Raw genomic sequence first — 14,207 nt, 5'->3', positions numbered from 1 at the left:
GATGTGCATATCTCAGTCAATTTTACCTTTTAAAAAAATACATCTTAACGTTTTCAAGTAACGAATATTTAATGATTTATCATGAATTTAGCTGATTTCTAGGACGAGCCACGAACCCATCCAAAAAGCGGACACTTTTCTAAGTTGAGCCAAATAGAACCAAATATAATTGACCGTCGCGGGAATTGCCCACTCCCAATTGAAGGTTTTTTCTGAGCGACCATAACGTGACCGTGCACGCGTGATGCACCAGGATTCCCAGCATTCTTGCCTAAATACGGTAAATGATTAGCACAATTTAGGACACAATTTAGGCGCGAATTTAAATTCCCTATTCGCCCTTTTAGGAAGTACGTGATTCTAAATGAGGCAATCACATGACAACCACACGCTGCCACATGAAGTATAACAAGCTTATGACCCGGCCCTTTGTGCCGAGTTTTTTTGCATGTTTATACACCTGCTTACTTGCACTCTGTAGGAGTTCTGCAGGTAGTGAACAGCATGAATCACCCATGGGGGGAAAGTTTGTGTCCCTTGGCCCACTGTATTCATGTCACATGACCCGTTCTGTGAATATCCTGTGTCAGAGGCGTAATTACACCTGTTCTACCTGTTACCCATGGAAAAAAGTATGGTGGGTATGGGACTTGTACAGGGTGACTAATCCATTCCAGCCCCATCCCATGCACAGGAAAACCCACCAACCTGTGCTGTTCCAACTTCCCTATCTGCAGGTATGGCCATGCTCTATCCCATTTTACAGGTGCAAACCCATGGGAAAAGTATTCTGTGTCAAATCAGTACATATTGTATAGTGGGTGACATAAATAGCAGGTAGAGGACTTGTACTGTGTACAGGACTTTGCACAGGGTGGCCTACCCCATTCCCTCCCTGTCCCGTGCACAGAAAAACCTGTAACCTGTGGAAAACCCCACCAAGATAGTACAGTTAGAGAAGGGGAGAGGAGGGACCACAGAAACAGTGAGAGATGACAAATTATTACCAAAAAAGAGTGTGGGAATATAAAAGTTACATCTAATAACAGTTGAAGTATAGATACATGTCAGATAACAGTAGGAATAAACAGGAACTTGAAAAATACTACATTAGCTCAAAGGGAGGGGACATGGATATTGTCGTGCACGCAGGAAATTTCGATCTCCGCTTTAATTTACCCCGGTCCTGTCGCATAGATCATTTTTTGGAGATAATCGCTGATAATCGCTGATAATCAGGTCTCTTTGTCCCATTATATATAGGATAATATTGCATTTTGTCCTAAACCTGGAATTCCACGTATGGATGGACGGTCACGTTTGTGGTCGCGTCTCCCTTTGTCGCGGAAATCCTATAAATTCTTTGTTCTATCCTTCTTTCAAAAGGAAGGAACATGGCGGAATCGACTCACCTGCCGTCATTTTTTGGCTCTTCTCAGTCAGTTTCCTCCTACTCACCCCGTCCTCATACTGACCATGATACCCCTCATCGACCAAATCCTAGGCTTGGACTCGGGAAGAAGCATCTGGGACAGGAAGAAGTGCTCCGAGAAATAGGATGCTGCATGGACGACCGATGGTCCCAAGCTATCGCTCCTCAGATATTCTTGAATAAATTTCTTACAGAATCGAATAAACGCATGCCTAGTTTTTCCACTGCTTCCAAGCAAGCAGTGAAGAAAGCTATCACGGGATATGTGAGGAACACCGGTTGCAAGCGAGGTCATTTTGAGACTACGAGATACCAACCCTTGGTGAGTGAGTCCATTTTCTTTTCAAAATCGCTCTTATCGTGTTTCTCAGATTACAGCTGTCGCAAAGTATTGTCCGTCAATTCAGCTTGAGGATACCAGCCACCAATCAACATCTATCTCGTGGTATGAACATTCCGTCTCTTTCCAGCCAGACATCCAAGGATACGACAAAACTGCTGCCTTCCGAATGACCGATGTCACTGAATTTCTCGTCGAATTAGAGCCTCGAGAAGAGCAGGATCCGTTCCTCGAAATTCAGGATGACTTGAGTGACGATTATTACATCGATCGCGACACGTACGAAGCACAGGCCACTCGCGACCAGATATCCACCTACGCTGGGGCCCTCATGGCGAGACAGTTCCGAACGCACTGTTTTTCAGTCATCATCTTTGGACATTACGCAAGGCTGATTCGTTGGGATAGAGCCGGTGCCACGGTCTCTAAACGCTTCCATGTCTGGAACGAAACGTTCCTCGTCGACTTTCTTTGGCGATATCATTCGGCTGACCGTGAAGCGCGAGGGCACGACCCTTGTGCCGTTCCTCTCAACCCAAAGACGCAGGAGAAGGAGATTACACGTGTGAGGGAGATCCTTGAGATGGGAAAAGAGGACGCCGTTTATATGTTCACGATTCATGACGAAACCGACGAGAAAGAACACAGGTTCTACGGCGGTAAGCCGGTCACCACGGCACTGCCCACCCCTCGTGGAAGATGCACAAAGGGCTTCCTCGTTACGACCACTGAAGCGATCAATAGACCACAACCTGTTGGATCTGAGATCTTGAAGTCTAACATCCACTATTTGAAGGCGACGTGGCGGACCTTGGCATGGGACCTTGAGCCTGAAGGGAAGATTTATGCGTCGCTGAAGGACGCCGATGTTCCTCACATTCCTACACTTCTTGCTTCTGGAGACGCGTCGGGAAGATGGCAAAATACACAGACCAAGTACATGTACAATCACCCTCCAATACGCCACCATCGACATTATTATATGGCCTTTCGGGAAGTCGGGAAATCTCTGTCGAAGTTCTCGAACCTAGCAGAATTTGTGGGAGCTCTGAGAGATGCATTAAAGGGTGAGATCCCGTCGTTGTGTCTTCCGACTTCTTTCTGCTGACGGACACTCTACAGCTCATCAAACAGCTTACGAGAAGCTTCACATACTTCACCGCGACATCAGTGCTGCCAACATTCTCATCTTCAATGGACACGGCCTCCTTATTGATTGGGAGTTTAGCAAGGCCTACGAGCCCGGTATTCCTCGAGAACCACGGCAGAACGAGAGAACGGTGAGTGATAGGTTTAGTTTTCAGTGTCCTGACAGGAGATATAACGAACGTTGCAGGGAACATGGCAATTCATATCGGCGCGAATGTTACAATTGGGAGGCCAGCCCGTGCAGCACACTCTGTTTGATGATCTCGAGTCTTTCTTCCACGTTCTTTGCTGGGTGGCTATACAATACTCCCAACACGCTAGGTCTGACACTAAAGTCGCCGGGTTCCTCAGAGATGTCTACGATTATGCTGTTTACAAGAACGGGGATGATTGTGGAGGTGGTAACAAGCGAGTGGCCTTCCTTGTGCAACGTTTTTCGAAGGAATTTGAGTTCACATGCCGTGTATTTGGAGCATTGGTGTGCCAACTTGAAGCTACTTTTCGCTACTGGTACAACAACGATGAGATTCAGGATGGTGTTTCTGATCCACGGAGTTGGACAACCGCAGACATCACTGCGTGGATTAGAAATGTCATGGACAACCCGGATGATGTTGCCCAAAAGATCGGCGCCCACAGTCTCACAGGGGAATCCTTCGTGGATTTGACTGACGATATTCTCGAGAATTCAATCGGGATCACGGACCCAGACGATCGTTATTCCATTATGTATGCCCTGAAGAAGCTGAAGGAGGAGGCTAAGAGGAAAGAGGAGGTCGATCAAAAGAAGCTAGCTAAACTGGACGACCACACATGGATGTTGGAAAGTTTCACCATCGTCGCCGACATACTCTCCGAGACGCCAGCGGAACTTATTCAACGACCTTGCATTCGGCCAGGTCTCCAAGAAGCCGTGAAGGACGCAGAGGAAGTTCGACAACGATGGAATAACTTTACCCTAGGAGCACAATGGAATAACTGGACCCTAGGAGCACCAGTGGCCCTCGCCAAACCTCTAGCTCAAGATTCTCGCAGACAGCAAGAAATGGATGTCGATGAGGAAGGTGAACCCGAACCGCAACGGAAGAAGCAACGAAAATCCACAGTGCGACCCAATAGGCAGACGCAGCAGCTCGGACATTCGCGTCGTCAGCGGCCCGGCATTTCTAGACCGTCAAGAGTTTCAGATCCTCAGACGGAAGTTGTCGTGCGTCGTAGTGCGAGGATTCAGCAACGCAAAAATCGACCCAAATGACCAGGTGTTAGTAGTACTAGTAGGGGTGGAGAAAGTCGCCTAACCTGTTATTTTGTTCCTTCATCTAACCCCATCCATCCTCCGCGTATTCCGTTCCCGATACCCTGATACCTCGTAGCAACGATCATGCTTTCTTGCTATCCTTCACCCATCCTCATAACGGGACTTTAGATATTACTACTGTACTTTAGACATATTTTCTGTGATTTGTGTACTCATATGATACAAATGTAGCGATAGAATCCAAATGAAAGCCACGAATCGCAGACACCGCTAGTCACTCCTCAAAGTGTATGGATCGAGTTACTGCTCGATTAGTTCAAATGTCTAAGCTATCAATTGAGTGCCCGGGTAGGGTACTTTAGTATTAACAATAGAGCTCGACGTTTGCCAATGTACAATACCAGAATTCCACTTCATCGGGAATGTTTATCCGGCCTGTCCTCGAGGGTCTCGTGAATCGAGTGAGTTTCCAGCCTAGGGGGCTGTAGAGAGACCTACTGAGGAGGTAAGGTCAACTAAGTACCTGCGCTCAACTTGATTGCGACGAAAGAGTAACGATCGCAGCTCGGAATTTCTACTAAGTTGGATCTCGGGCACTTTCAGTTATAATACGCTTCCTCTGACCGCGCCGCGTGCTAGTCGCGTAGGCTATAGCTAGACAATAAACTTCTTTCCAGTCTTTCAATTATCGCAAGCTACATATCCGACCCCGATAGGTATATCTCATGCCACCTTTGCGGAAGGTCCAACTTAGGTGTACATAATAATTCAGAAAATCGACGACATCTTGTCGAATTTGCGAGTACAATGTTCTCAGTACACGGTAGATATTGATGTCAATTGGGTCCACGACCTTACTATTTTTCTGCGACTGCTTCTTCGTCAGTAGCATCTTTGGTCTGAGAGCTTACATTAGACTGATTTTCCCCCAGCGCCAGGTCGCGTGGCTCCGGTGGGCCAGTATAGTGATGTCTTCCACCTAGGTAAACGAAGGTATGTGGGTTCTGGCGACAGGACCGAGGTAACACATTTACGCACTAATCATGTACCACACCCCACTGAAAACACCAAATCCGACAAACACTACAGATGCATAATCTGTGATACAGATAAAACCGATGAGCAAAGGAGAAAAGAAACTCTGATAAGAATGGGCTAACTCATCGTAACAGGTGTAACTGGAACAACCGGGGGCATCGAAAACAGCACAATCTCAAACACGATCCACAACACCGCTATAACATTAAGGAGGACACCAGATCTTCCTAGGGAGAAAGGGCTGTCTACTACGTCTTTCCTCTTGTTCATCAAGGAGATCGAAATCGGTATAGCGTTACTCGCTCCAAGACACATAACCGCGACACCAACGAACGCATTGAAAGCCGTTAGAGAACCGAGGTAGATCAACCCAAACAGAAGTTGAATAAGAGTGGAAAGCAGGTAAGCATTGAGAGGAACACCAGTTTTAGGCGAAACTCGTGCGAAAAAGTTATAGAATGGAAGTGCTTTATCGCGCGAAAACGCCCGAGTAGCACGAGAAGTAGCACAGGAGACGGATATTCCGCAGAAAATTCCGGTGATGAAAACTGGTCTTTTTTGAGGCTTTGTGTATACTGTCATGCCATGGATGATGCGTACCTATAAACCACTGGTAGCGGATAGGCGGATGTTCAACGTTCATGCCTCGGATAAGTACAAATATGTGGAAAACGCACCATTCCAAACCCGCCCCCTCGCGATCCCATTATCATAGTGAACGTGACACCTATCGGTTGACCGCCAGGTACTTTCAACGGAGTTATAAGTTTTCGAAGATCGAGAAAACGGCAGTGAAAAAAATCAACTAACCCGCAAGGAGAGTTGCAATATCAGGTAGCGTAAAAAGGATGGGCACTATGAAGACTACACCAGTTGCCAATGCGACGGGAATTTGCCAGATGATGGCTCGTGGCAGGTCTACGGTCGGATTGTGAATCTCTTCGGCCATGGTGGAGACTGCAAGTTCGTTATCAGCTATTCGTATCCGGTTGAATTTTTAGCAAAACTCGTTACTTATGCAGATCGACGTAAAACAGTAACCTAAAGAACAGAGAGTAAGTTTGCCGATGGTTGTGATTGAACAAGGGATCCCTACCAGCCTGACGACAGGCAATTAGCGAAGAGGTCAAAATGAATGCGACTGGGCCTGACCGGAAGAAGGCCAACGAAGAAGGACCAACCAGGGATCCATCCCGATGCTGAGGCGTCAAAGAAGCCTAGAGCGAAACTAGCGGAATGCCTTCCAGCCGCTGCTTTCACCGAGAGGCAGATTAACAGCACTAACAGCCAGGTTGGGGACATCTGAGAGTAGTACAAGAATGAAGCTTACCGGTTACACCGAGTAATGTCCAATACGCAGAGAGAATCTGCCAAAGATTCGTTGAGACACTCTTCATTGGAAGTAGACAATGACTACTAACCTCAAGGGTTGGTAATACATCATTGAAAAAGATGCCGACAGAAGTGCAGAAAAAAGTGATACCAACGGATATCAAATCTGCAGTGGAGTGGCCATTGAGATCTAAATGCGGAGAGAGGGCGACACGCCCCAAGGACGTACAAGTTTGCCATTGAGTAGCCACCCACTCGGGATGATAAATGTTGATCCCAGCCACCAAAAGCTGCGCAGTGCCCTAGAACACGATGAATTGATGCGAGATGGCTACATGAGAGGAGGTTCATACTCACGAATGTTACTGACAAATTACCTATCCAGTACCCAACCAACGTCGCCCAACCATTGATCCATGAGAGCAGCAGACGGTGTTTGGGGGTCGCCAAACGGTAGCTCCAGTAATATGCACCGCCTGAGGTCGGATATTTGGCACAAATCTCAGCGAGGGATAATGCGACGGTGAGGCTGATGCAGGAAACGAGGACGAAACTGCGATATAGGTTAGGCTTTGCTGACGGGTAGTGACTTGGTTTGAGAAGACTGACCCCCAGAGCATCACCACGGGTCCCCCACCCTCCAGGCTAGTCGCAATTGGTGTCGTGAGCGCCCATGCTGTCGTGTTACGACGGTCATTTCAAATGGAAAGCACTAAGCCTGAAAAATTACTCACGAACGGCCATAATAGCTGCAGATCACGATATACGAGTTTAATGCTGGATGGTATATGGCCTAGTATTGAGATACACACCGAGAGACACTAAGTTATAAAACCTGAGAACCAAGTTTGGTGAAAAGATGAGGAGCGGAACTCACTGAATAAGGTATGCCACAGACCCCTGGACTGAAAACAATTTCAATATAAATTATAACTGAACGACGACGAAGCCTTTCGTACTCGTTTCATCTCTTGTTGGTATCCCAGCTTTTGTAGTCCGTCATCCGCACGACGGTCGATTTCGTTCATGACGGTAGCGGACGACTTTTGGCATATTCGCCGAGTTTCTCATGAAGGCACGACCAGAATTGAGTTCTATTCAGGTGACTCTCCACAGCACAATGCCCGAAGCCTGTCAATGCACTGTTTAAAATTGAACAGTCTTATCACGTTACTGTCAGTATCGGGAAGGCATCAAGGTTTCTAAATATGCACTCACTAATGTAACCACGAATGGGAGAATACCGCGCTGCTGCTTTCGATCTCTCACCCGCAAGCCCCGAGTCGTGAGAGATCCTGCCTACAGAGATTGTGTTGTTCGAAAAACAGGCACGAAAAGAAGCCGAAAGGTGAGTATCGAGGCGGGAAAAAGGCATTTTGAGAAGTACTTGCTTCATGCAGAGGCTTATGTGACCAAAGCAACCTGTAGTCAAATCACAGAAAGCAGTTGAGTAGTGGAAGGAGAAAACGATAACCATTTGAAACTCCGACACCCTGAGATGTTATTAGACGCTCAAGCGCTCATGGCGCCCGCAGTGCGACAGTCGCTACGTTTTGACTATTGGGTCATGACCCTACTATTTTTCTACCACTGCTTCTTCGTCATAATCAGTAGCATCCTGGTTTTGAGAGCTCATATCAGACCGATCTTTACCCAACACCAGATCTCGTGGCTCCGGTGGGCCAGAATAATGATGTTTTCCACCTATGTAAAGAAGAGGGCTTAACCTGGCGTGGCAGGAATGGAACGCAGTTACGCACTGATCATGTACCACACCCCACTGAAAACACCGAATCCGACAAACACTACCGATGCATAATCTGAAATCGAATTCACATAGAAACGATGAGCAAATGAATAGAAATGCTGATAGGGATGCGTCACTAACTCATCGTAGCAGGTGTGACCGGAACAACCGCAGGCATCGAAAACAACACAATCTCAAATACAATCCACACCACCGCAATAAGATTGACCGGGAGACCCAGTTTCCCCAAAGCAAAGCTGCTATCCCTCACATTCTTCCTCCTATTCCCCAATGATATCACAATTGGCATAGCATTACTCGCTCCTAAACACATAACCGCGACACCCACGAAGGCGTTGAAAGCTGTTGGAGAACCGAGATATATTAGGCCCAGAAGGAGCTGAATTAGGATAGAAAGCAAGTAAGCGTTGAGAGGGACACCATTTTTCGGTGAAACGCCGGCGAAGAATTCGTGGAAGGGGAGTGCTTTGTCGCGGGCGAATGCCCACGTTGCACGGGAGGCGGCGCAGCAGATGGATATTCCACAGAAGATTCCGATGACGAAGACTAGTTATAAGAGTTCGTTGAGTGTTTTTGTATGTGCCTCGAGTGATGGATGGTGTGCACCTATAAACCACTAATTTAAGAAGATGCAGACAATCAGCCGTACGTTCAGGCGTCGAATTAGTGGAAAAGCCCACCATTCCAAATCCACCTCCTCGCGATCCCATTATCATCGTGAACATGACTCCAGTAGGTTGACCTCCAGGTACTTCAGCGGAGAGTCAAGTATAAACATTCGGTAGCCGCGGGGGGAGAAAAACAGCGAAAAAAAACGAACCCGCAATAAGAGTTGGAATATCAGGTAGCGTGAAAACGATGGGCAGCATGAACACTACTCCAGTCACCATTCCGATGGGAACTTGCCAGACAATGGCTCGAGGTAGATTAACGGTTGGATTATGAACCTCTTCGGCCATGCTGGAGACTACGGTTGGCTCCTTAGCATCGTTGACATCGGATGAAAGACTCGTTGCTTACTGATGCAGATTGCAGAGAAACAGTAAGCTACAAAACACAAAGTAAGGTCCGCCGAAAGTGTCAAATCCAAAACGTATTTCTCACCAGCCTAACGACGGAAAAAGGATGAGGTGAGCGAAAGGCGTTCACGAAATATGAACGAGGATATGAGGAAGTCTGACCGGTAGAAGGCCTATGAAGAAGGACCAACCAGGTGTCCATCCCGATGCCGAGGGGTCGAAGCGGCCCAAAGCATTACTAGCAGAATGCCTACCAACGGCCGCTTTAACCGAGAGGCAGATCAGCAGTACTGTCAACAGCACCATTGAACATTCATTCTGAGAGCGGTAATGAGCAGATCACGATTAGGCTTACTGATGACACCGAGTAGTGTCCAATATGCGGAGAGAATCTGGGGATTTTAATTTAGGTACGCTTCATTCAACATTGTAGAGTTGAGCCTAAAATCGAACACTCACGTCAAGGGTCGGTAGTACATCATTGAAATACATCCCGACAGAAGTGCAGAGAAGAGTAATTCCAAGCAATATCAAATCTGGAACGGAGTATAAATTGTGATTTAACACAAAAATAGACAGAGAGAATGAAGCGCTCATATGACGTACAAGTTTGCCACTGAGTTGCCACCCATTCAGGATGGTAGATGCTAATTCCGGCCACCAAAAGCTGGGAAGTGCCCTATGATGAATGTGAGTGCGAGATGGCCACCAATAGTCACGAAGAGATTCGTACTTACGAACGTAACCGACAAACTGGCAGTCCAGTTAGTTTCCAACGAGCGCGAGCCATCCATTAATCCAAGAAATCAAAAGTCGGTTCCTGGGAGTTGCCAAACGGTAACACCAGTAATATGCACCACCTGAGGTGGGGTATTTGGCACAGATTTCGGCGAGGGATAATGCCACGGTCAGGCTGATGCAAGAAACGAGGACAAAGCTATGATAGATGTTAGGTTGCGATGACAGTTAGTGCGATATTTCGGAACGACCAACCCCCAGAGCATCACTGCAGGTCCCCCACTCCCGAGGCTGGTCGCGATCGGTGTCGCCAGTGCAAAAGCTGTCGTCGTGGCCCGGTTATTTAAATGAAGAAAACGATTGAATGATCATCACTCACGAACGGCCATGATAGCTGCAGATTATGAGATACGAACTGATTTCCGTACGAAACGCATCTGAGTGTGGAGATACATACCGAGAGACACTGTGGGTTACGAATTTTCAGAACCATGATAGAGGGAAAGAATGACAGTTGACGCACTGAATAGGATATGCCATAGGCCCCTTGACTGAGAACGATTTTAACGTCGTCCAGCGAAGAGACAAAAAGCCTTTCATACCCGTTTCATCTCCTGCTGGTAACCTAGTCTTTGTAAACCTTCATCCGCACGACGGTCGATTGCGTTCATGATGGTAGGGGGACACGAAGGATGTTGAACGCGGGGTGAATTTATTGGGTTCTCATCCAGTCCAGGATAATTGAGCGGCATTTATTCAGGTGACCATTGAACACACAATGACCCAGCCCTGGCACTAATAGAGTCGAAACAGTATGGTAGACATTGGACCTCTATGTATACCCACCAATCGTGAACTGATGGTTTGCGATACCCGAAGCTCGTGCAGTTCTGGTTCTATCGACCATTTATGATATAACGAATGGAATAGTTTCTGTGACGGATATCAAGACCGTGGCAAAGAATGCAGATTTTTAGGAGCGTACCTGGAGCTTAGTCTGAGATGTTGTGCCAACTGTGACGTGTTCTCAGAAGCGAAAAGCCGCTGAGAAGTAAGGTTTGGAATTCATTCCTTCCCGGATACAGTTCTCATTCTTCGAAATTGGGAAGCAGAGGCTTGGGCGAGGCGCTGAACACGAAACGATGGATGGGAAGACCAAGGCCGAACAGCCACACGATTCACGTGTACTTACCAAATTAAGATTAAGCTGTGACAGACATAGCCCTAGTGTAAAGACGACATTTATCTTTCAACATCTTCCCCCACCACCGCTCATAATAATGGAGGATCCCATAGGGATAGTCAACAAAAAGGCAGAGCCTTCGGCCTCTGTTCTCAGCCAAGATTCCGCTATGGCTGCTTTTTCTCAGGAGCAAACCGTAAATCAATCTGAGGTAAGATACTGGTAAAATTTTGCAGGCCATCAGGGTTTCTACTCAAGTATCTCTCTATAGGTCAACATCTTCGTTGCAGCGCAGCGAGGAGACGTTGTTCTCATCCGACAGCTAATAGAATCTGGACAAGCCAAAGCGACTGACCCCGACGAGCAGAACATTACCCCTCTGCACTGGGCTGCAATCAACGCTCAGGTTGCTACGTGTCGATATCTGCTTGAGCAGGGTGCAGAAGTTGACGCGCTCGGCGGTGACCTCGTCGCAACTCCTTTACAATGGGCTGCCCGTAACGGGTACCTCTATATAATTCAACTTCTCATCGCTCATGGTGCCGACCCGACGATTACCGATTCTCAAGGCTACAACTCGCTTCATCTCGTTACTCATTCTTCCAGCGTTATGCCTTTGCTATATCTTCTGCATCAGCCAGTTAATGTCGATTCTCGGGACACGCAAGGTCATACGAGTCTCATGTGGGCGGCATATCAAGGAGACGCACTCTCGGTAGACCTTCTACTCAAACACGGCGCTAGCCCTCTCACTCACGACGATTCTGGATTAACTCCACTACATTGGGCGGTGGTGCGTGCAAACCGGGTTTGCATAAGGCGCTTAGTGGAAGAAGGTGCAGATCTGACGGCAAAAGATGGGGAAAATCGGACCGCAAGAGATATGGCGGTGGAATTGAAGAGTCTTGGAGCTTGGAAGAGGGCACTTGAAGAGGGCGGAATGAATGAATATGGTGTCAAGAAATCGAAACCCTTGAGTGATGTGGGTTTTATCACCCATATTTTCACTTTCATGCAACTGATTGAAGCTGTCTAGCGCAATACGAAGATCGCGATATTTGTCATGCCCACATTATTCTTCTATCTCATTTTTACGACCCTCACGATTCTTCCTTGGTATACTGGGATACTGCTTGCTGCGGCTGAATTCTTTGGCATGCACCATGTGAGCCTCCTGACTGCTTCATTCGATCTCTGACAAACGAACCAACAACCCGTAGGTCGTTACGCGAGTTCTTCTTAATAGTGCAACATACACCGACAGCGTCAACAATACCCCTTACTTTGCCGGCATCATAATTGGTTCCATAGCATGGGTTCTGTTCTGCTGGTTCACCAGACTTCTACAAGGTTCTTCCGCTTCCATATCGCATGTACCCAACAGTTCTAATTTTCACTCCACAGCTACGCAATCTCACCCGTTCACAAATCTTACTTTTGCCATCGTCACTGGGCTCTGCGTTTACAATTTTTGCCGAGCCGTGATGCTCGACCCGGGAACCTGCCCCAAACCCGCCAGTGATGGAGAATTGAAGAGCATAATCGAAGATTTAGCAAGTGAAGGACGATTGAACGGACAAACGTTCTGTATACAATGCATGGTATGTCGACATCTTCCTTCCGTTTCTTCGAGACCTCATTCGATATCGGTTTTTGCAGGCACGTAAACCGCTCCGTTCGAAACATTGTCGAATTTGTGATAAATGTGTAGCTCGCCATGACCAGTGGGTTTGTTATTATCTGCTAGATGATACCGCTGATCTCATTCCTCTTGCAATAGCCATTGCCCGTGGGTATGGAATTGCGGTAAGTTTATGTCGTCACGGTGTTTTCTCGCTATGGTACCGATATCTTCCGACCTGTAGTGGGAGTCAACAACCACCGTCAATTCGTTCTGTTCGTCAACATGCTGGTTATAGGTATAGTGTTATTCGATTACCTGACATGGCAATGTGAGTCCATATCAACACATACCCTGACTTCTGCTAACAAGAGACAACCAAATCCACAGATTTCGCTGGTTTACCTATCTTCACCGGAACCTCCACAACTCCTTCAACGCCTGGAGGTGACTCAACATCATCTTCCCCCTCTCCCACCGTCAATCCCAACATCTCACCTTCCTGCTTCCTACCAACGGATCTCTGCCTCGTCACACAACATGACACTTTCCTGGTGGTCGTCGCATTATGGGCTACCGTCCAGCTTTCGTGGACCATCGTCCTCCTCGGCTCACAATACTGGCAGGTCGTTAAGCAGATGACAACATTTGAAGTCGTCAATCTTGGTCGTTATGGGTTTATGGGTGGTCGCGGAGGGTCAAGCATGCAAGGCCAGATGGGTCATCATCACGCTCATGGTGGTGCCAGAGGTCACCTTAGCCGAGCCGATTCTGAAGATGCTGCACTCATGGGAGGAGATAGCACGCCTTCAACGCCAGGAGGAGGAAAACATACCCACCGTAGTTTCTGTGGAGGTGGAGGATTTTTGATGAACCTTCTCGGATTTGATAGGTTCACGAAGGGGAAAGGCGTGAACCAACTGACGAGGGCAAGTACGGCTGCTAATCCGTTTGATATGGGGATGTGGGGGAATTGCAAGGATTTTTGGACGGCTGGAAAGGAGTTGGGTGTTGAGTACGATAAGTTGTATGATGTGCCCATGGAAGGGTTCGTGGAAGCGAAGAAAAGGAGGGAGAGGGATGAGATTGGGGAGTGGGATGGGCATTCTAGGAAGGCGAGTCGGAAGGGGATGTTTATGGGGCTTAATATGGGCGGGCTTAATCTTCGGATGCCTGGAAGTAGTAGAGGAGGGTATGAACCGCTTTCACAAGTTTAAGTTCTTGGGCCATAGCGGACGCTTATTTAATTTGTTGACCGACATGCGAAATGTAATTGGGGGTACAAAATATCGTTATTTCAACTACAACTTCACGAATGGTATACAATGT

General features: G+C 47.4%; 6 protein-coding genes across 6 annotated transcripts; 2 read left to right on the top strand and 4 right to left on the bottom strand.

Annotated features, from left to right (window-relative positions):
• The first annotated feature begins 1,293 nt into the window (after positions 1–1,293).
• Positions 1,294–4,340, top strand: E1B28_013749 (uncharacterized protein). The gene is made up of 5 exons (XM_043158924.1): positions 1,294–1,438; positions 1,505–1,754; positions 1,804–2,839; positions 2,895–3,052; positions 3,109–4,340. The coding sequence occupies exons 1-5, from the start codon at positions 1,395–1,397 to the stop codon at positions 4,174–4,176; spliced, it is 2,556 nt and encodes an 851-aa protein (XP_043004279.1). The 5' UTR covers positions 1,294–1,394; the 3' UTR covers positions 4,177–4,340.
• A 696-nt stretch (positions 4,341–5,036) lies between these two features.
• Positions 5,037–5,799, bottom strand: E1B28_013748 (uncharacterized protein; the record flags this gene model as incomplete). The annotated part of the gene is made up of 3 exons (XM_043158923.1): positions 5,037–5,158; positions 5,218–5,277; positions 5,340–5,799. 3 exons carry the CDS (start codon positions 5,797–5,799, stop codon positions 5,037–5,039), a joined length of 642 nt encoding a protein of 213 aa, XP_043004278.1.
• Positions 5,800–6,047: 248 nt separating this feature from the next.
• Positions 6,048–7,577, bottom strand: E1B28_013747 (uncharacterized protein; the record flags this gene model as incomplete). The annotated part of the gene is made up of 12 exons (XM_043158922.1): positions 6,048–6,174; positions 6,232–6,258; positions 6,314–6,497; positions 6,548–6,584; positions 6,639–6,715; positions 6,779–6,851; positions 6,907–7,102; positions 7,159–7,225; positions 7,284–7,298; positions 7,362–7,370; positions 7,427–7,454; positions 7,509–7,577. 12 exons carry the CDS (start codon positions 7,575–7,577, stop codon positions 6,048–6,050), a joined length of 909 nt encoding a protein of 302 aa, XP_043004277.1.
• A 548-nt stretch (positions 7,578–8,125) lies between these two features.
• E1B28_013746 (uncharacterized protein) lies at positions 8,126–9,276 on the bottom strand (the record flags this gene model as incomplete). The annotated part of the gene is made up of 6 exons (XM_043158921.1): positions 8,126–8,253; positions 8,310–8,369; positions 8,438–8,863; positions 8,924–8,933; positions 8,998–9,068; positions 9,138–9,276. 6 exons carry the CDS (start codon positions 9,274–9,276, stop codon positions 8,126–8,128), a joined length of 834 nt encoding a protein of 277 aa, XP_043004276.1.
• Positions 9,277–9,462: 186 nt separating this feature from the next.
• Positions 9,463–10,130, bottom strand: E1B28_013745 (uncharacterized protein; the record flags this gene model as incomplete). The annotated part of the gene is made up of 5 exons (XM_043158920.1): positions 9,463–9,626; positions 9,692–9,728; positions 9,796–9,872; positions 9,943–10,015; positions 10,074–10,130. The coding sequence occupies 5 exons, from the start codon at positions 10,128–10,130 to the stop codon at positions 9,463–9,465; spliced, it is 408 nt and encodes a 135-aa protein (XP_043004275.1).
• Positions 10,131–11,320: 1,190 nt separating this feature from the next.
• Positions 11,321–14,140, top strand: E1B28_013744 (uncharacterized protein). Its single transcript, XM_043158919.1, has 9 exons — positions 11,321–11,468; positions 11,529–12,239; positions 12,294–12,422; positions 12,478–12,607; positions 12,662–12,858; positions 12,917–12,981; positions 13,038–13,063; positions 13,123–13,209; positions 13,269–14,140. Exons 1-9 carry the CDS (start codon positions 11,355–11,357, stop codon positions 14,093–14,095), a joined length of 2,286 nt encoding a protein of 761 aa, XP_043004274.1. The 5' UTR covers positions 11,321–11,354; the 3' UTR covers positions 14,096–14,140.
• The last annotated feature ends 67 nt before the right edge of the window (positions 14,141–14,207 follow it).

The sequence above is a fragment of the Marasmius oreades genome, chromosome 9, assembly GCF_018924745.1.
Source record: "Marasmius oreades isolate 03SP1 chromosome 9, whole genome shotgun sequence".
Taxonomy (NCBI): Eukaryota; Fungi; Basidiomycota; class Agaricomycetes; order Agaricales; family Marasmiaceae; genus Marasmius; species Marasmius oreades.
Note: the sequence above shows the minus strand (reverse complement) of the source record. Positions and strands in the feature narration are given on the sequence as shown.

What these genes read in the sequence shown, in the direction of transcription:
- E1B28_013749 (XM_043158924.1), top strand. Translation starts at nt 1,395, where the DNA reads ATGGCGGAATCGACTCACCTGCCGTCATTTTTTGGCTCTTCTCA. An exon ending in TCATTTTTTGGCTCTTCTCA is followed by an intron (nt 1,439 to 1,504) that starts GTCAGTTTCCTC and finishes ACCAAATCCTAG; the next exon opens with GCTTGGACTCGGGAAGAAGC. An exon ending in CTACGAGATACCAACCCTTG is followed by an intron (nt 1,755 to 1,803) that starts GTGAGTGAGTCC and finishes CGTGTTTCTCAG; the next exon opens with ATTACAGCTGTCGCAAAGTA.
- E1B28_013744 (XM_043158919.1), top strand. Translation starts at nt 11,355, where the DNA reads ATGGAGGATCCCATAGGGATAGTCAACAAAAAGGCAGAGCCTTCGGCC. An exon ending in AAACCGTAAATCAATCTGAG is followed by an intron (nt 11,469 to 11,528) that starts GTAAGATACTGG and finishes ATCTCTCTATAG; the next exon opens with GTCAACATCTTCGTTGCAGC. An exon ending in AATTCTTTGGCATGCACCAT is followed by an intron (nt 12,423 to 12,477) that starts GTGAGCCTCCTG and finishes AACAACCCGTAG; the next exon opens with GTCGTTACGCGAGTTCTTCT.